The sequence below is a fragment of the Aythya ferina genome, assembly GCF_964211825.1.
Source record: "Aythya ferina genome assembly, chromosome: 1".
Classification (NCBI taxonomy): Eukaryota; Metazoa; Chordata; class Aves; order Anseriformes; family Anatidae; genus Aythya; species Aythya ferina.
The window spans coordinates 172303197-172323977 of NC_140296.1; the positions used below are offsets into that span (position 1 = coordinate 172303197).

Here is a 20781-nt window from a genome sequence, read left to right on the forward strand (position 1 = left end):
TAACTACTTAAGAAAAGGGAGAGAGGGACATACTTTTTACTAAGAGCTCAGGAGTTAAATATTACAGAATGATTCTAATGAAGCAAAACATTTTATCTGACTTCATTTTATAATGCTCCCTTTGATGAGAGAATTTTTGGGAGAAGGTATTTCATATGTCTAGCTGTTAGATATTTTTCTGCTATGTGAAGATATTTTTCTTAAAAATACCTCACTGTTTAAAGACTTCAGGATGCAGAGGAACTTTCTGCAAAGTGTTTTGTGAGTTATGATTTGGCTACAGTCAAAACAGATTTCTGATGCAGTCCTGCAGGCCACCAGAGATAGGCATCATGCCAAAGAGGAACGATGCTGACACCTTTTCTCAGCCTTTGTTCTCTCTCTGAACTAGAATGTGGATTTGTGCTCTAGCTTGCCAGTTTGGTTTTCAATTGGAAAAAAGCCAAGATATCTTAGCATGGATTCGAATTTATTTTGTCTTTGATATGGGTATAGGCTTTTTGATTTCTAAAGAAAGATAATCAAAGCAGCTACAGTCAAGGTATTTGAGTGTATTATTCTTTTAAAGCACAAATCAGAGATAGGCAACTCAACTATCACTGATTGTCAACAATACTGGGAGTTTAACTTCCTTTGGGCCAAAGGAAATCTTCCTCCTGCTCTAGAAACAGAAAAGTAGCTAAGGTGCAGTCAAGGAGAACTTGGCACTATTCTCCTTTGCCCAGTGTCCACATACTGAGAAATGTGTGAGTTTCTTCAGAAATAATTATCCCTAGCATCATTAATCTTTATTTATAGAAGTCCTTACTAATATATTGACATGACAAACCCTAATGGCTTTGAAGGAGCCCTTACAATTTTACAGATCAATAATCTACATTTAAAAAAATCTTTACTTTCCTATTGACTTAGTCATATTATGCATCAGTTGCACCAACTCTTAAACCCATCTCTTTTTCTGAAGACTAGAGAAAAGAGAGGAAAAAAAAAGATCATCAGTGTGTGAAAAAATGTTTAATGAGCATTCTGCTCTCCAGACAGACTTCAGCTGACTCTGACAGGCTTGTTGGGCTTATTTCAAGGATGTGGTACAAACAAGTAGTTCCAGGCCAGTAGCAAGAAAAACAGAGGCTCAAGAAGGGGATAGGGAACCAGGCTAGGAGGTTGAGGCTGCAACCACCAAAACTGCAGTCTGGGATTTCAGATTACAGCTTTTTAGTGTCAGGTGAGTGGGTAGCAAGTACACCCTTTTTTCTTTTGAGAAGACTGTCTTACAGACAGTCCTGTTCCCATGTTGTCTTTGCTGATTGTTAAAGGTCCTTCAGCCTGGACAGAAAGACTAAGAGCTAAAAGAAATAAGCACTCATGATGTTCAAAACAAAACACAAAGCCTTTTTTTTTTTTTTTTTTTTTTTTTTTTAATCCTGTATTCTGTAAAGAGGCAGGAATTCTACTTTTTTCTTTTCATTGTACTAGGGTCTTTGACAGTATGGAGATGTGTGCCTTACCTGAACAAGTGTGTCTATGAATCAGCTTGCAGTACCAGATACATTTGTGATGCAGTAGCTGTGCAGAAGACAAGTAAAGCGTGGAATATCAGTATACAAAAGGATGTTGTCAAGGTTATGAGCCTGAAAACTGATATACCTTGAGGGTGGCTGAAAGATTTTTACCTCAAGAAATCCATAAGGGTATTATATTATAAGAGTGATCCTGATCCTCCTACTCATTGCTAGCCCTTGGAAAACAAATAAACCTGTGCAAACATATCATGTTCACTGACAGATATGGCAGGCAGGCATCCGTTCAGCTTCACTGCCTGCTTGCTCTTTCTATCATGGGGAACATGAAATGATTTGGTGATGGTTGTATCACAACCTGCTTTAAGGTTTCAGGTGTAGGAGCGGTCCTTTGGAGAAAGAAGTATACTCTTTGTATGCACTCCTTTGTAGACAAGAAGCTGCTGTGAGACACAGTTTCTAACTTAAAAATAAAAGCTCTCTCGGAATTGGAATTTCTTTGAGCTTTTTGTGATTACTAAGTCTTCTAGTTTGATAATACCACAAAATAATAAAATAAATTAAGCATGTTTTATATCTGACCATAGTTAAATAATTGTCAAAATAGCAAACAATAAACTTAATATTAAGTTTTACATCCCTGGACAAAACTAACATTTATTCAAAAATATAGCTAATCATGAATGCCTACCTGCATAGGGAAAAAAAAAAGTAACCAGAAACCACTCCAGGTGGATAAATAATGTAACTGAGTATTTTTGAACTTACTAAATGAAACTGCAAGATAATTTATTTTCATTTAAAATGTTTCAATTAGAAGCTGAAATTATTTATCTGATGTTTGTCATGTAGTTAAAACAAACTAAACTCCTTATAGTTTGTGATGCAGAATTGTTGCTCCTACTTGTCTGTGGATTTGCATTAAATTAGGTAGAAGTTTGCGGGAATGTCTTGGAGAAAATGAGTCTCGTTTTCTCTCTTAAGTGGTGTAGCTTTTCTGAAGCCCCAAATTTCTGTACTGGTGAAAGGAGCTAGTGAGCCACTGATGCTGCTAAAAATAATGGCAAGAACAAGCTTTGGACATGAGTAAGATGCAAAACTGTGACATTGTACTCAAATTGCTGCCTTCAACACCAGTAAGCTGGTCAATAGAAGCTTCTGTTTAAAAGACAGCATTCTGTTTAAAACACTGCCCCATCGAAGTGAATAAGGCCATTTTGGACCTTCTTTGAGGCCATGGTCTGGCATTCTCTCCACCCATATTGAAATAATAGCAGGATAGTTCAGTCAGAAGATTTTTGTTCTAAGTTAGATTACCTTTCCTGTGAGAGTCTGCCTTTCTCGGTTGTCTTGCTGGGGCAGAAGTACTACTGACACCAATGTTGTGATGTAAGATATAGCCTGTGCTATGGATGTGCCTGGGGTTTGGGGACAGTAATGACTATATAAAATGGTAGCAGCGGCGTACTTTCAAGATGTGTTTTTTGACATGGCTGGACTTCCATTAGCTGTCATCCTTTTGTCTGATCACCAGTTCCCTTTCCATTAGGTTGTGAAAAGAATACAAATAAAAAGTGCAGGACAGTCTGGGAAATCCCAAGGAACTGGATGAAAATTCTGAATTTTTATGGAACTGAGTTAGAAATGAAGATTAATTGTAATTATTGGCCTCAAGTGTTTCATATTCTTAGGATAATTCATCATTACTGTTTGCTCTGGAAGAGCTTTTAAGTCTTGTATCTAGATTTGTCATGTTTTCTATTAGGAAAATGAACCACAGTGTTGCAAGCCCTGAATAAGGCTCCATACAGGCTAACAGAAATACCACATGTATTTTGCATTGTGAATGTAAATGTTTTTTTTTTTTAGGGAACAAAGCCTCATAGGAATGAAAAAATGATCAAATGTGATACCTTAGAACAAACAGTGTGGGCAGAACTATGACTGGTTCTGGAGAGCCACTGGAAGGACTTGTGGCCCCTGAAGGTAAATAGGGCGAGGCAGGTTTGTTCTTTTGGCTTCTAGCACTCAGTGGGGTTCTCTTAGGGAGTGCAATAATGCTAACACTGCGCTGAATCAGCATGTGACAGTCTCCTGACTCTGCCTGACCCCTGGACTGTGGAATTGATCTGTTCTGAGGAGAGATAATATAGCACTTTGTTAAAAAGTACAGTAATGGTCTGTGTGCATTGCCTTGGTGCCCTCGTATTTGATCCTGCACAAAGGTTAAAATTCATTGGTGATTTAGGACAGCTTTCTAGGTGGCTTAATCGGTGATTTATGTCATATTTATTGTTTCCTTGTATCACAAAAAAGTGTGAGGGACTTGAGGCATGATGGTGAATCTTGTGCAATGCTTTGCAAACTCTTAGTGTTGTGAATTGCACCTTAAAGATACAATTGACCATCTGATCCTTGCAGTACATTTTCTTCTAGCTAAACTTTCTCTTTACAGTTATCCATTGACTGACATTCATCTCATCGCTCTTGTGTAACTAACACTAATACACGTTTAGCACAAATGTCAGTGTTTGAAGTCTAGTATTGGCTTGCACACACTGGGCTCCCTGGACAACACCTAACCATCAGAAGTATCATATATTATAGACATAAGTAAATGTACCTTTATATACTCTATGTACTCTATATTATAGACACATGTAAATGTGCATTTGTAGTTCACTAAAGATGATGCATAAGTGGAGATGATTCTGAACACAGATGATTAGTTCTGCTTATTTTTCTTCCTGCTTTGCTGTTCGCTGTATGTTTAAATCTGAAGCAGCAGAGCAGAAGACACTGCCTTTTGCTGACTACTTGCTACAGGCCAAATGAAACTTCCTTGAGTGGGCTGGGAGGAAGGCTCCAGAAGACATGGGTGGTCAGGTAGGAAAGAAAAGAGACCAGTGTGCAGAATGTCTACAGAAGGAACAAAGACTTGAGGATGGCTGAAATCAAAGAACAGACAAATAGCTAGACTTTTGAGGTGATGGAAATAAAGGTACTTAAGGAGCCACATGTGACTGTATTAAAGGTTTCTGCTCTGAGGGCAGACTTGGAGAAAATAATCTGTCAGACTAAGGGCAAATTTGTTTATAAGATTTTTTTTTTTTTTTTTTTAATCTGTTGAGCTTTAATCAGCACCACTGAGTATTCTCTGCTTTAAAGTATTTATTTATTTATTTATTTATTTATTACTAATGACTTTGAAATCAAAGTTCTGCTGAAGTTTTAGAGTATTCTATGAAAAAAGACCCACCATAGACCTGTGACTTTGATCTGGTTACATTTTGTATGCAAAATCATATCAAAAGTTCTTGAATATTATGTAAACTGCAATACTGCAGAATATGTATAACTGTTTCTACTGTTGATAATCACAGAGGAGGTAACAGTAATTCAGAAAAGCAGACTTTGTCCTTTATCAGTCCTTTACTCTGGTGTCTTGTTATTGAGTTCAGACAGTGCAGGTTTTTGGCAGTGATGTTCAGAATCTTGGGTGAATACCTGCAGCACATTGCAGCTATATAATGCTGTCTATCTTGCTTTAATTAGACAAAATAGGGGGTTGCCTGTCTTTCTGGTGTTTAAGATCTATATTCCTAGTATTTAGAGTCTCAATGTCTAGATAAGAATAGCCCTAATTGAAATGTGGGAGTCCTCTGAAGTATTCAAATTTTTATCTTTTTATAGAAGTATCTTAATCATGAGGCTATACTGATTTAGTATTAATGTACCTATATCCTTTCTGTTGAGGATTTTACACTGTGTAGAAGGCAGTATTGATAATGCAGAAATAGTGTGTTTGCATTGAATTTTAAAAGCAATATCTACTGTGGAGGACATATCCAGGTCACAGATATCCCTCCTTCCAGCTAAGTAAGAACAAGATAGCCACATGTTCCTTCCTGAAGGAGCCCTATTGAATGTAATGGCATTCTCTGGGGACATAAGAAGTGCAGTTTGAACATTTTTGAGCTAAGGGGTGCACTGAATGCAGATCTCCCAGTTCCATGTTATGGGCTCTAATAGAAAGGATTGGCAGCAGCAGTACCATGTCTCTCAGTTTACACTTTTTGGAAGTGTCTGTACTATAGCATTTTGTGAGGGATCTGATCCCATGGGTAAATTGTATGTATCCAACATGTGTCTTGATGTGTGGGCCTATCAAAGGATGTAAAAGTTGTTCTCCAGGTTCTTGACTGGAATTAGGTGAGAGAAAACAGAATTTTTAGATGAGGGAAGTTGCAAGTATGCGGAGATGTGTGTGGATGCATTAGGAGCTATCAGGTGAGGCTGAAAAATGTCAGTGGGGTCTGTCAAAATATTAGATGGAGGCATCCATTCCTCTATTGTTGACCTGTCAGTCCCGCTTTATGAAAATCTTTTGTCATATTTGCTAAATGTGCTCAAACATAGATAATCTTATCTCTTGTGGAAGTTTGTCCCAGAGATAGATTCTCTTAAATGAGAATGCTTTGTCCGCATCTTTCACTAACTTAATTCTGAGTGTAATTAATGTTTAAATATAGAAACAAAGGAATATGATAGTCATTTTAGCAGACATGGGGAAGAAGGCTATTAGATGTTCTTATCTGGCTTCAGCATTAATTGAAACTTTCAGTTATATCAGGATCAGAACCTGATCCCAAAATTGCCATTTGCTTGAAGATAAAATAAAACACTGTCAGTCAAACACTTTTGTATCAGTATCCGTCATTACAATCTAAAATGTTAATATAGTATCTGTTAGAATTCCATAGATAGTACTCCTCGGCCTTCTGCCATGGTATAAAAAAAAATAATTTTCTCTGATCACCAAGATACCAATAGTTTTGATGGTTCATGGGGACGTATGTACAGAAGTCATGGCAATAGCAAAATTATACCTATTTATTCTCTATGTTACCAGTTCCATCACAATAAATGGCTGCCTTTATTTTTGTCTCCTTTTCCACTACCATCTTTAGAAATATAGTTGACTGTCCTTGAGGTAGCCATGGATAGAGAAGTTGGAGAGTTTCAAAGAGATATCATGCATTTGCTTTTATACTGAACATTTTTTTTTTCTCCTGTTTATATTTAGTTAGTGTCATGGATTCTTGATGCTTTTCTGAGACAAGTGAAAAGGAAGTGCATTGGGGTTCTTTATTTTGGGCCTGATTTTGTAATCCCAGTGTCAATTTTTTTATTGGATATCCATGAGTGAGTACCCAGAATCTTTTCCATAAATACATTCAGATTTTATGTTACAGTGGGAAGGAGAGGATTGCACAAAAGATTATAATCTTGTAAAAGTTACATACTTCATTGATTTTACAGTTAGAAATACCAGACTTTTTAACATTTTTCAGCCCTTTCATTTAATTCTAATGTTATCTTCCCTTGGGTATCTAGTCCACCAGTCATATAATTTTTTACCTGATTTTGGGAGACAAGTCTTTCCCTTGCTTTTTTTTTTTTTTTTTTTTTTTTTTTTTTTTTTTTTTTGTGTGTGTGTGTGTGTTAGGAAAATACTGGAGAATGTCAGAACTGGAAAAACACTGATAGGTACCTGTCTATTACTTGTCCTATCATGGGTAAATATTACTCTTTTCCTAATACTGGAATATGATCTACTTTTCCAGTTTCATATTCTTGGTTTCAAACTAATCCTGCTGATTTGTTATGTATACTAAGCATTCTGCTAAATTTATCTTTTACTTAAGAAAACATCATGCTTACATTTGCATGCCACAGTTTTGATGGACTGTGTTTTGCCAGAGTTTTGACCACAAAAATAGTATGAAAGACATTTTTAGGCCCCTAGATAGTAGTCTTTATTAAATTTATCTTGTTTTACTAGGACAGTAAACACTGGGAGTATGGGTGCATAGTTGGCTGAATATGATCCAGTGGTGTGCTCAGGTGGCCAAGAAGGCCAACAGCATCTTGGCTTGGATAAGAAGCAGTGTGGCCAGCAGGGCTAGGGAAGTGATTGTCCCCATGTACTCAGCTCTGGTGAGGCCGCACCTCGAGTACTGTGTTCAGTTTTGGGTCTCTCACTACAAGAAGGACATTGAGGTGCTTGAAAGAGTCCAGAGAAGGGCGACGAAGCTGGTGAGGGGTCTGGAGAACAAGTCCTATGAGGAGCAGCTAGGGGAGCTGGGTTTGTTCAGCTTGGAGAAAAGGAGGCTCAGGGGCAACCTTATTGCTCTTTATAAGTACATTAAAGGAGGCTGTAGCGAAGTGGGGGTTGGTCTATTCTCCCACGTGCCTGGTGACAAGATGAAGAGAAATGGGCTAAAGTTGAACCATGGGTGTTTTAGGCTAGATATTAGGAAGAACTTCTTTACTGAGAGGGTTGTGAGGCAATGGAATGGGCTGCCCAGGGAAGTGGTGGAGTCACCATCCCTGGAGGTCTTTAAAAGACATTTAGATGTTGAACTTAGTGATATGGTTTAGTGGAGGACTTGTTAGTGTTAGGTCAGAGGTTGGACTCGATCTTGAGTTCCCTTCCAACCTAGACAATTCTGTGATTCTGTGACAGCTACAGCTGTCCTAGTATATAGCTATATATCTATATCTATATCTATCTATCTATATATATAGCTATATACCAGGACAGCTGTGTATATATATATATATATATATATATATATATATATATGTCCTGTATATAGCTATATATTCTACCTTTGACTTCAAGTCTAGTCTTATGGTCTCCTGCACTACTCCTCAGATTTTCAACTTGCATTCCGTACACGCAGTGATGACTACCCCATACATATCTATTGCACACACCTGTTATCCTACTCGGAGGATTTCACATACTGAGGTTAGGAGGTTTGTGCTTGGAAAGTTTTGTCCCACATGGAGATTACTTCTATAGCATCTGGGGGTATGTTAATCTAACTTTCATCTGCATTAATTTTCTGCTGATGATATCTAAAGATTATGCCCTTCTCTCCTGACACTCTTCACTGAATTTACACTATAGCAGCATTAAGTGATTGCTTGTACAATGTCATATTTTAGAACAGCTGTTCTTTAGTCATGCAAGTGCCAAGAAAATGTTCAGAATCAGTCAGCTATTCTGGGGAATAACAGGAGAAAAATCCTTTATGTGTTTCTGGGTTGCAATTTATAAAGTTTCCTCCGGCTACAATTTCTTTAGTTTTGTTCTTTGGGGGATTGGGAGGGATTTACCATTTTAATGCTCACTGCGGCAGTCTTCACTGTAGCTGAGATTTGTAAAAGATCAGGGGATTGATCTGAGCCAAAGCTGCACAAATGAACAGCTCCAAAGCAGCAAAGCCTGTGTCTGTATGCATTCATATGTGCAAGCATATGAATGCAAAGATAGGAGACTTGGATGATAGAGAAAAATGCAAGGTCTTCACTGAAGAAATAGCTGATGTAGACAATTTCAGTGTTTTAAAAATGCTTTTCATCTGTTTATGATAGCTTTGCAAAAAATTATGTGCTTTTCAAACATAACTGAAGACTTGGAGAATTATTCATATCTGGTTTTAAATGTCTCACTTAGGTTCTCTGAAACACCTTTCAGAGCTCATCTCTTTCACAAAGAAGGAGTTTAAACCTTTAGTCTAGGTGTGAATACTTCCCAGAAATCAATGAGCCTACAAACTATTGTAAACAGTCTGGAAATTTTGGAATGTCTCTTAGCAGGAGGTCTGTTTGGATGCTCTTCTTTTATCTGCCTAAAAAGTTTCCTTCTGTTACAGTCATAATGTCCAAATAAAATTGTAAAGATCTTATTTTATTTCCACCGTTCAAATGGAGTCATGTGTTACAGGTCAGAAGCCAATGAAATTTGGTCTGTGATGGGTCTGCTTATATCTGCATAAGATAAGGTGGGAAAGCGTTTGTTGTAAAACCTAGATTTGTCATATGCTTCATATCTCCTTGCTGAGCTAAAATACACAGAAATACAGGAAGAAATATTGAAATTTTCAGAGAGATAATAATGAAATGTTACCTTCACAGCTCAATTGGAAGGTCACCTCTTGACACAGAGGTGACTTCGACTGAGAAAAACTTACTTCTCCACATAGGTGGGAACAAAGCTACAGCATACTGACTGGAGAATGGAGGCTGGCTTGGGGTTTAGATGACAGAAAGCAGGAAAATCATAAAAGAGCAGTCTGCTTTATGCAGCTTTCTTTTGCTAGGCTGAGCAAGATTTCTGTCTGTAGTGATGAGGAGGCTGAGGCAGGAGCTGCCAAGTCTGTCTTGTTCTTTTTTTTCCCCATAGATTTGTATAACTCTTGTACTAAAATTGTTCTCAAGTAAATGCAATAGACTTAGAATTCTTTTTGCAAAATACTTGTGGCTTCAATATCAAGTGTCCTTGAATGACTGAAGTATAAAGCTGAATGCATAGGTTATTCTGAGGAGCTGTGGAAAAGATATGCCAGAGAAAAGCATTCTGTTAAGTCCAACACAAATCTTGGGTTCATTATACCATTGGATTTTCAGGTGCAAGTTGTAAGAATTGCTTTGGCTGAGTCTGTGCTCCAGGACTATGTGTGAGAGGAGAGTTAGGGCTCAAAGGAGGCTGTCTGAGTTACTTGGAAGGCCAGAATTGTTCTGAACCCAGTATTTGAATCCAGGTCTATGTATGTGTCCAGTGAGAGGGGAACAGGGTTAAAGCAGGTAAGACTACAGTTTAGTTTCAGTGAATTGTAGCATGAATCATAGAAAAGATTAGAAACAGCATTAAACCCTTCAGTAAGCTGAAAGGTTATGCAAAGCCAAAGTTGAGTTTTTAAAAAATGACAACAGAAAACATTGTATCTATGAACAACAAAATGAAAGGATTTTCATTTTGAAAGGAAAATAAAATCCATATTCAAAGCTTTGTGTGGTTTTGTTATGTTATGTAAATTTACTACCAGTTGAAAAAAAAAAAAAAAAAAGATTACTGATGCTTAACATTCATCTAAAATGCATTGGCATGTGTCAGATTAACTGTGGAAATTTTGTAAAATGGAACCCAGAAGGTGTGCTAACTGCTAGACACCACAGAGTGGAAAGTAAATATATTTCCACTGACTGAATATTTAGAAAATAAGCATCTGGAAGCAATGGGAATTTTGGATTCTTAATTGCATCATTCACACCAGAACATCTGCCAGAGATACCAAGAGCATATATAACTGTATCTGAGAGAAGTTATAAGTTTAAATAAGGAAAGAGGAAGAGTAATATTGTGTCATCTTGTTACACTGCTGCACACTGTGCATATGAAGGCTGTGTTAATCTCTCCTCTCCTTTTCATTTTGGTTCAAAAACACGTTAGGAAAATAAAAGTACAGTTTCCATGAATAGGTTTACCTTTCCAGAACACTGGAAAATCCAGAAAAGCTCATCTGTAATGAGTAAATAATCCAATTTCTTGCATATTTTGTCCCGCACTATTACAGTACACAATATACTGAAAGGTTAGATTGCAGAAGACAAAAGGCATCCTGCATACCCTGGAAACAGCTGAGAAAAGAATTAACCTTTCATTCTATCTATGCCACTCCTGTTCATTAATAGGTTAGATGAGCACAGATGAGCCTTTAACTTTAGATGCCTTTAGATGAGCCTTTACCCTTCACTCTCACAGTAGCCCATGGAACTGACCTGTGGGGACTGCAGGAAGGCAGGGCAGTCAGGACCCTTGCCTAATGTTGGAGAAGAAGGTGTGATGGTTCTTGCACTTGCTTCCGGGTGCAAGGCACTGAATCTGAGCCAGGGTAATCCCAGACAGGAATACAGACTGGGAGAAGAACTCATTGAGAGCAGCCCTGCAGAGAAGGACTTGGAGGGTTCTGGTGGATGAAAGGCTTGACACGAGCCAGCAGTGTGTGCTTACAGCCCAGCAGGCCAACTGCCTCTTGGGCTGCATCAGCAGAGGAGTGGTGATCAGGTCAAAGGAGGTCACTGTCAACTTCTATTCTGCCCTTGTGAGGCCTCACCTGTGTCCAGGTTTGGGGCCCCCAGAAAAAGAAAAATATAGACCTTTTAGAGCTAGTCCAGAGGAGGGCTATGAAGATGATCAGAGCACCTCTCCCATGAGGAAAGGCTGAGGGAGTTGGGGATGTTCAGCCTGGAGAAGAGAAGGCTCCAAGGAGACCTCATTGTGGCCTTTCAGTACTTGAAGGGGTTTTATAAAAAGGATGGAGAAGGATCCTTTATTTGAGTAAATAATGACAAGAGAAGGGTGAATGGTCTTAAATTAAAAGGATAGATTTAGAATAGAGGAAAGGAATAAATTCTTCACTGTAAGGGTAATGAGGCACTGGCACAGGTTCCCGGAGAAGTTGTGGATGCCCCGTTCCTGGAGATGTTCCAGGCCAGGCCAGAGGGAGCTCAGGGCAACCTTATCTAGTGGGTGGTGTCCTTGCCAATGTCAGGAGGGTTGGAGTCAGATGATTTTTAAGGTCACTTCCAACCCAAGCCATTCTATCATTCTATGACAAGTCTATGATGAGATGTAAACGGCTAAAATGTGAGAAATATGGAGGATGACCATTATGCCAGTGGACCATTATGGACAGTGCTCATCTCATCCCAGTTTTGACTTTCCAGTTTTTGCTTTACATCATTAGATGTGCTTTTCTGCTATGCAATTTAAGGACAATATATATTTCCCATTCTCCTTTTGTAATGACATTAGCTTCATCACATTTTTTTCTGGGTTTATTCTGAAAAACATCTTTTGTAGAGGCTGAAAAAAATGAGCTTAGCTACCACAGGAGACTTAAGATATTGTGCTTCACAGATATGAAATAAAACCTGAACTTTAGAGAAAAAGAAAAGATTTTTAAAATGGAGCCATATAATTTTTATTTTCATTATTTTGTTTAATACCAGAAGGACCACTGCATATTACTGCCTATAACAATGCCATATTCTAGAACAGCTGTTATTTAGTTATACAAAATGTTCAGAATCAGTCAGCTATTTTTGGAAATAGCAAAATAAAAAAAATCTTGAAGTATTTTTAGATATTAATAGATTATTAAATTTTATGTTCATGTTATAGGCATTTTCAACTTCAGCTTATATACAAAAGCCAAAGAAAAATTCAGTGAGTAGTCTGAATAGCACACGGAAGTAATATTCCTATTTTTTCCAGCTCATGTGGTTTATTTCATCACGAGTGACATTTTTTCATCATAATTTTTTTTTTGTTAACTTTTTGAAATAAACAATGCTAGTCTGTTGGTTACTACTGAATGTAAATACTGAAAGTACTTCTAAAAATAAAGAATTGAGGCAAATGACTTCCTCGAGTCTAGTTCTTGCTTCTATTAGCAAACATTTCTTAGTCTACTGAGGATTTTTTAAACTGTATATGTAATAATTATTGTGAAACACTCACACTTAAAACCATTACAAGACTTTTGCTCATGAGCTAAACAGCAGTGCAAGGCAAGATTCTAGATGTTGGAAAAGCTCTCCCAAAATCTGTTCTATTGTCTGAACAGGTTTGTAGGAGTGATTATAAACTAATTTGCTGTTTTGCTTGGTGCTAGGAATACAACAGTTTATACTTAAACAGCATGATGACACTGTAACATTAAAAATATGAGAAAATGCTATATTATGGCTCATCCTAATGGACTCATTGTAGGAGACGAGTATTAAACTATAAAATATCACTCAATTTTTCACAACAATGATCACTGGGAGGTAACAGTTTCAATAGCTGTAAATGAAGTTTTTGTTTGCCATTTATTTTGTTCTTTATTTATCATATGGAAAAATCTCGTAGGTTTCATAGCAAAAATGAATAATTAAAGAGGAGGCAGATGAGATGCATGAGATTTTTTTTCTTACAGACAACCTGCAGAAAAATGTGGAAATATTATTTGACAGTTGTAGAGTGGGATTTGAAAGCTTCAGACTGAGTCCGTGTCCCCTTAATAAAATCAGTTTACAGTGAGTAAGTAAACGAATGATGTATTTTACATCCAGGAAATTTGAGATATTGAATCCTCTCCGTATATTTTTTTTTTTCTTTGAAGGAGGAGGTTCATCATATAAAGAGAGCTTTGAAAATTTGTCTAGATAAGCTGCTCCCATAACTAGTAACATTTTAAAAGCCCCTGAAATAATAGCTAGGAGAGTATATTCCTCAAATGTCCTTTTGCTTCTTCCTCTGATTGTAGTGTTATATTTGGACCTGAAAGTCATCCCTCTGCTGAGTCTTGGCAAATGTCTGAGATCTTAGAGGTCAACTTTACAGTGGGGGCTGAATCAGTGGATATATTTTAGCTTTTTTTTAGTTATACACCTATACTATCAGTGATAAAGCTGATGTGGTTGTACAGCAGTGACCTTCTGTTAAGTCTGTTTCAGTGTAATGGTAATAACAGATTCTTATGGGGGCGACCTCTTGAAAAAAATTACTAACCAAAGACCACCTCAATAGCAAATTCCTGTCTCTGCTGATGTATATCTTTCCCTTAGAGTTTTTCCTTATAATGGATCAAAACCACATCCCTCAGGGAGGGATGCAATCTTGCGCAGTTAAAAATTATGTATTACCTCCTGGGGGTGCTTCTGTCTATACCTCTGCATTGATTATATGAACATATCCAACTTAGATTAAATACCAAAGTCATAGATATCCAAGATATGGAGATGTGTATCTTTGCTTTTGTAGAAAACCATGGAAATCTCACTTGGTTGTTATAATAATATACTAAATGATGGTCTAAACACTCAGAAAGTGAATAAAAATGCCTGTTGTTTAACCCAACAAGCAGCTAAATACCGCACAGCTGCTTGCTCACTCTCCCCAGGTGAGATGGGGGAGAGAATCTGAAAGGTAAAAGTATGAGAACTCATGGGTTGGGATAAAGATGATTTACTAGGTAAAGCAAAAGCTGTATATGCAAGCAAAGCAAAACAAGGAATTTGTTTGCTACTTCTCAGCAGCAGGCAGGTGTTCAGCCACTTCCAGGAGAGCAGGGCTCATCATGTATAACAGTTTTTTGGGATGACAAATGCCATCAATTTGAACATTCTCCCCCTCCTCCTTTCCTCCAGCTGTTACTGCTGAGCATGACACCATGTGGTATGGCACATCCCTTTGGTCAGCCTGGGCCAGGTGTCCTGGCTGTGTCCCCTCACAGCTCCCTGTGCACCCCCAACCCTCTCACTGGCAGGGCAGCACAAGAAGCTGAAGTGTCCTTGGCTCTGTGTAAGCTCTGCTCTGCAACAACTGAAACGCTGGTGTGTTAACAACATTATTTTCACCAAAAATACAAAACACAGGATTGTGTGAGCTTCTGTGAAGAAAATTAACCTTGTCAAAACCATGACAATGCTGTGGTATGTTGCCGTGTTAATGTTTTGTATCCTTCTACTTAGAGATCCTTATATGGCAATGACTGTAACTGTATGCATATATGTAATACTTGATAAAAATAATGAGGGAAAGAACTCTGGCAGTCTCTTAGGTTTGCAGACTTCAGATGTTGCTGTGTATTGCTTTCAGAGCTCTGAACCTTGCATGCACTACTGAAATATGGTTTCTGTTCATTCAGTTGGCAAGACCTTTATGCAATACATGTATTGATAGGCTCCACAAATGATGGTGGGGGAAAGGAAATATGCATGAACATGCCATTCCCTTGAAGAGGTGAGACAAATTATCAGAAATAATCATCTAGCATCCATTTTGTGGAACATATTTGCCAAAGTGAAAATCCAGATGAAGAACAGAGTGTCCATGTTTACTCTGTTGTGGTTTTTGTTTCTTAGAAATTATAGGTGTCCATGCATAACTCCTAGGCATTGCAGTAGTTTCACATAAAGAATCAGCTATTAAAGCAAAGCTGTGCCACTGAAGTCAGGAAAGGCTGGCTCACTCCACCTGCATCTTCTATTTCTGATTTCACTTTCTTTTTATTTTGTGTTAAAATGCTCTACTGACTATGCCTACACCTGAGGGATGTGTGCTAAGATTATTCTCAAAAGTTACCTGAGTTGTGAATCCTGTGAAGATGAAACTCCTGCTAGATTTGTGTATGCGATTTGTGTATGTGACAAAGTACCTCATGAATAGCTTTTTGTCAAATCCTACAGTGTATCCCTTGCTGTTCGGCTTTTTAAAGTGGTGAATTGAAGGGGAAGACAATTCTTGTTTTGCAACAGTCTTCTACACATTAAAGATTACTTTTGGCTCTCAACATATCAGTGCCATGGACCTGAACAGTTATTTAATGATCATTTATTTTTTTCTGGCTTGTATTTTAGAATTAAAATGGTATAATATTTGTTATGAGTCAATGTAGGTATTCCTAAGGAACTACGGGTAATGGTTATTTACCCATAATAATTTCATTTAATCTTAAAAATATGCATGGCCCTGTAGATATTTATAAATGGCCACTCATCTGTCATTTTTTTTTTTTTTTGAAGAAAAATACATTGTATTATGTGTTGTGCATGGCATTCAACTTCATCTGTGGGACTTTGAAAGTGTACATGTAAACTATTCCACAGATAATCTCCATCTACTGATCTTTCAGTTATTTAACTAAACTTCAAACAGTTCAAAGCAATCTGAAGGGTAAAGTTTTGAGGTTCTAATATTGACCTCTGTGAGAAAAATCTGTTAAAATAAAATACGTTGAAGTATCAAAAAGATCAAAGAATTTTCAGTCCTTAAAATGTGTACAGCTAGAATATGGACACTGTATATTCTGTGCAGATTTTCAGTTACCTATACATTAAGTCTGATTCGTTGCAAACTCTTATTAGCAATATTTGAATTAAAATTCGATCATTACATTTATTTTTCATAACCTTTTCATTGCTCTCTGAGGGCCCATCCATCTCTTTTTGCCCTCTCACAGTGGTGAGAAAGATGTGAGAATTATGGATTCCCTCTTCAGACTCTCTCTTTGGCAAAAGAAGTGTCTTTGGTGTGGACATCTTGGAGGGTTCCTCATTCCCTGCATCTGATGAGCATTGCTTTGGCCCTTGTGGGAGGAGGATGCATCTTGGCAGCGGATGACATGGAGAGGAGATGCTGTGGGAACTGGACCTCGGGAGGTGTGGGAAGCTTGTCTTGAACAGAGGCAATTAGTTTACTAGTAATTTACTTACATAGTGCTGCAGGTGTGTTTTTTCTGTTCCTGGAAAGCTTATGCCTGAAGGATACAAGGTGAGCTCTGCTGTGCTCTGTGCTTGTATTTCAGCAGTGGCCTAGGCACACACGGTGCCTGGCTTATTTCATGGAAGGGCAGTAACCAGAACGGATCACCAGTTGGCCTGACCTGGCCTCTCACATCCCAATATGCAATGGATGAGAAGATACAGATACCTTCTGTAGAGATACATGGTAAAATATCAAGCCCAGAACCATGCTCTCATTCCCTGAAAAGGTCCCTGAATAATTATATTTTTTATGTGTTTTTTTTTTTTTTTTTTTTTTTTTTTTAAGTTTTCTCTTGAAGGTGTGAATTACTTCAGATGCTTTCATTATCTAACCATTGTTGCAAAGCATGCTTATGGTGTTCTGGGAATGGTGATGCTTCTGCAGCTTCTGGCTTTGGATAGCAATGAGAGCGGTATTTATGTTTCCTATCAACCAGGATTCCTTCAGAAACAAGTGCCAGGGAGTCTGCTCGGAGCATCTTAAAAGATACCTGTTCAGCAGGAAGAGATAACCGAAAATACTATCTACTGGGAATCCTTGAGCAAAAATATTCTTGATTGTGCAGCTCTGAATGGTTCTCCTGGCACTTTCTCCCCTTTTATTTTGCTTGTTGAAATATACTTACTTTTTCTCCATCTTGAAGGATGCCAGCTTCTTCCCAGGCCATCCAGTTTCAACGCACAGCCTCTGTCTAGATACTTATTGATTCATCATGCTTACAGACTTGCTATTTATATGGAATCAATAATGTAGAGAGAAGGTTGTAGCCAGGGAGATCACTCTAAAAGAGGGGATTTCACAGGACTAGACATGTGCCTTGTTAGCATTTTTTTTTTCTAAAGGCCTGAGTTAAGTTCCTCCCCTGACTCTGTGCTTCAAAGAGCTTGCCTGGGGCTCTACAGAAGCAAGCTGAAACTTAAAATTAAGATCTTTCTTTCAGATGGTGAACTGTGTACTGGGACATCCTACAGAGCTTCTCTTAATACATGTGGGGGAGTCTGAAGTACAGTAGTAAGTCTTACAAGGCAGGGGTAGAAAAGAATAAGGAAACAGACAAACAAACACACAAAAAATCACCTCTGTAACATTCAGAAGGCAAGCGTGCATATATGTGCTTGCAGTTAATGGGAAGAATATTTCAAGATAGATATTTGATATTTAGGTTAAATGGACAGACTAAGGGAAAATGTGTTATAGAGCTGCAAAATAGTATGTGAAGTAGTTTAAAAATATGTTATAGAATTCAAAAAAAAACTTTAAATTAATATAGATACACCATTCTATCCAGACATGAAAATAGTTAAAGCAAAGCAAAGTCAAAACACACCCCAAAAGAAAAAGTTTGACATACCAACTAAAGCTATCTGTAAAAGACAACAAACCAACCAAAAATCTTGGAGAATTTTAGAAGTGTGGAAATATGAATATAAAAAATCAAATGTTTTTTCTAGTCAAGTTTTGTTAAATTTCATCACATATGTATGTGCTCATTTTACACACATGAATCCAAAAATATTTTCAGATTCTTTCAATGTTTCAATGTATTTTTATTTATTTATTTATTTATTAATAGATAAATGGGTGCACAAGTGTTATGCAAATACCTTTCTGTGACTGTATTATGCATATTGTGTCAGGAAAAATTCTGCAAGAAAATGTGAATCTTGAAGTTGGGAGAATTTTTGGAAGTTCACCTTGACTTCACTGCGTGGTTTGTATCAGGTCATTGCTAGAGTGCTTCTAATGCAATGTGTATTCTAGGTTTAATCAGCTTAATGATCCTTCAGTACAGATATTACCTGTTAAATAAGCAATGTTGCATATGGTTTCATATGGGGTAGAGTTAATTTTTTTCATAGTGGCAGGTATGGTGCAGTTCTTTGTATTTAGGTGGAAAATAATGTTGATAACACATAGATGATTTCAGTTGTTGAAGAGCAGGGCTTTCACAGAGTCAAAGAGGTTTCAGCTCCTCATCATCCCCTACCAGTGGGGAGGCTGGGGGTGCACAGGGAGTTGGGAGGGAGGGGACACAGCCAGGACAGCTGGCCCAAACTAACCAAAGGGATACTATGTCCTCTGTTGTGTCGCCCCCCCCACGCACTTGAAGAATCCTAGTGTGGGGTGAATAAAAGGGGTGTTAAGCACCTTTTTTTTTTTTTTTTTTTTTTTTTTTTTTAAGAAAAGTGGAAAAAAATGTAAAGATTTTGATAACAGAATTCATGGTAACATTCGTGTGCTTAAGTATGAATCAAGCTTATCAAAGATATCTATTACCTAAATAGACTTCTGCACCTCACTAAATAAATAAAAACCTTATCTGTGTAAACATCACCTGCAAGCAGCTAGATGTTTGTTGAGATGGAAATAGAGCACAGGGACTTAGACACATTTTTCTTTGATGAAACCATGTTTGTCCTTCCCTAAGCTTCACTGCTCTTTCCACAGAGACACCTAAAGCCTACTGAGGTGCTTGAGCTATTTTCTAATAAGTGTGAGTAGCCTGGAAACAGGCAGTTCAAAAGAACTATTGAATTTACCTCTCCACCTTGTTACACTAATCCTATTTTATAAAGACTCCCATTCACAGCACTTTTCTTAAGATGTTACTTCAGGCGAGGGCTATGTGCCAGAGGGTCATTCAAATATGTGAGGGTAGAGAAAACCTTTCTTTTTTCCTCTGATGCATGCCTGAGATCATGTTAATTTGTCATAGAGTACAATGTACCCCGAGACCATTTGGGTCAGCTGGAAAAAAAAGAAGATTAATAATGAGAGTCATCTAAGGAAGCAGGGGAAACATATTTCCCATAAACTGTGTAAACTACAGGTTTCTGAAGCCCTGAGAATGAGGATTTTTATTTATTTATTTATTTATTTATTTATTTATTTTATTTTTTTTAGTATTCAGTCAGATGCTGAAGACTGCTCTGAGACATGTGCTACTGCTTCTTGCTGAGTTGAAATATTTGGCAGAAGGCCCACAGAGAGAGTAAGAGAGAATAAAAAGTCTTTGTGCCAAATGTTCTTTTGAGTGCCTGAGAGCTCGACTGGTCTTTTTTCTCTGAGAAATCATATAATTAGTAATCTCAAACCTCAGCCTGTTAATTTACAAAATGTCTGCACACTTTAATATATCGTTTGCTTAACATGTTTGATAACAACCTTGGAGATACTGGGGCTTTTGACTTCTTGTAGTATTTATAAACTGCATCTCTCCCTGGGTGTTTCTCTGCCAGTTCTGCACAGGCTTCTCTTGTGGTTGGTGTCAGCCTGAAGCAGCTAGGAGGAAAGGCAGGAAGTGTTTTGCCTGCAAAAAGCAAAGTTTCCATTTCTGGCCCATAAGGAAACACACAGCCTTTGCTGCCATCAGCATCTTCTCCCGCCCAACAAATGAGACGGTGAAGGTGCAGCCTTGGTGGTAAGTGGTGAGCTACCTCACATGCTGGCTCCAGCAGGGGAGCTGAGCTTTTCTTGAAGTCTCAGCAAATGTGCAAAAGCCTTTTATTCTCTTCCCCTTCCAGTGGGTTGTGCTGCACCAAAGGTCTAGGGTTGGCAGCTGGCAAGAATCCACAGAGTAGCCAAAAGATACAACACTGTTTATTTCCACCTCTGATGTGGACAATCCTGAAAACTGCAATGGAAACCCTGGAAGCCCTGCCACAATGAGTGGAGCCATCAGGCACTGCAGAGCATTGCCCCATGGCTGAGGCTTGCTCCTACTAAAAGGACAGCCCTTTTCTAGTAACAGTTTGTGCATATTCATGTTTTGGGCTTGAGGCCACATCAGGTAGACCAGTGGGGTCACTTTTACATTGGGTATCCTGTGTGATAAGATTCCACATCTGGGAAAGTTAATATAGGGGTAAGCTCATATAAAGAATAGGTAATCAAGAGCATTGTGTGGGTCTGACCCTTGGCCTAGTAAGATATGGCTGGCTACTTGAAATACATAAGAGAGAGAGAGAGAAGCAATAAAAGTCCTTGGCCAATTACCTTACTCCTCGCAGGATTTTGTGCCATAGCCTGTACACTGGGTCAATACACAATGATCTGCAAGAACCCTTATGATCTTTGCAAGTGATCTTGACT

The 20781-nt window shown here is 38.0% G+C and overlaps 1 protein-coding gene across 11 annotated transcripts in view; it reads left to right on the plus strand.

The window, feature by feature from the left end:
- The window catches only part of TAFA2 (TAFA chemokine like family member 2), a 194950-nt gene that overhangs the window by 136766 nt on the left and 37403 nt on the right, over positions 1 to 20781 (plus strand). The window contains exon 2 of one of the 11 annotated variants that reach the window (XM_084492877.1): positions 3390 to 3506. The exons of the other annotated variants lie outside the window; for them this stretch is intronic. Within the exon in view, the coding sequence (XP_084349003.1) occupies positions 3461 to 3506 (46 nt within the window). The 5' untranslated portion in view covers positions 3390 to 3460. The remainder of the gene's footprint in view (positions 1 to 3389; positions 3507 to 20781) is intronic. 11 annotated transcript variants of the gene reach the window in all.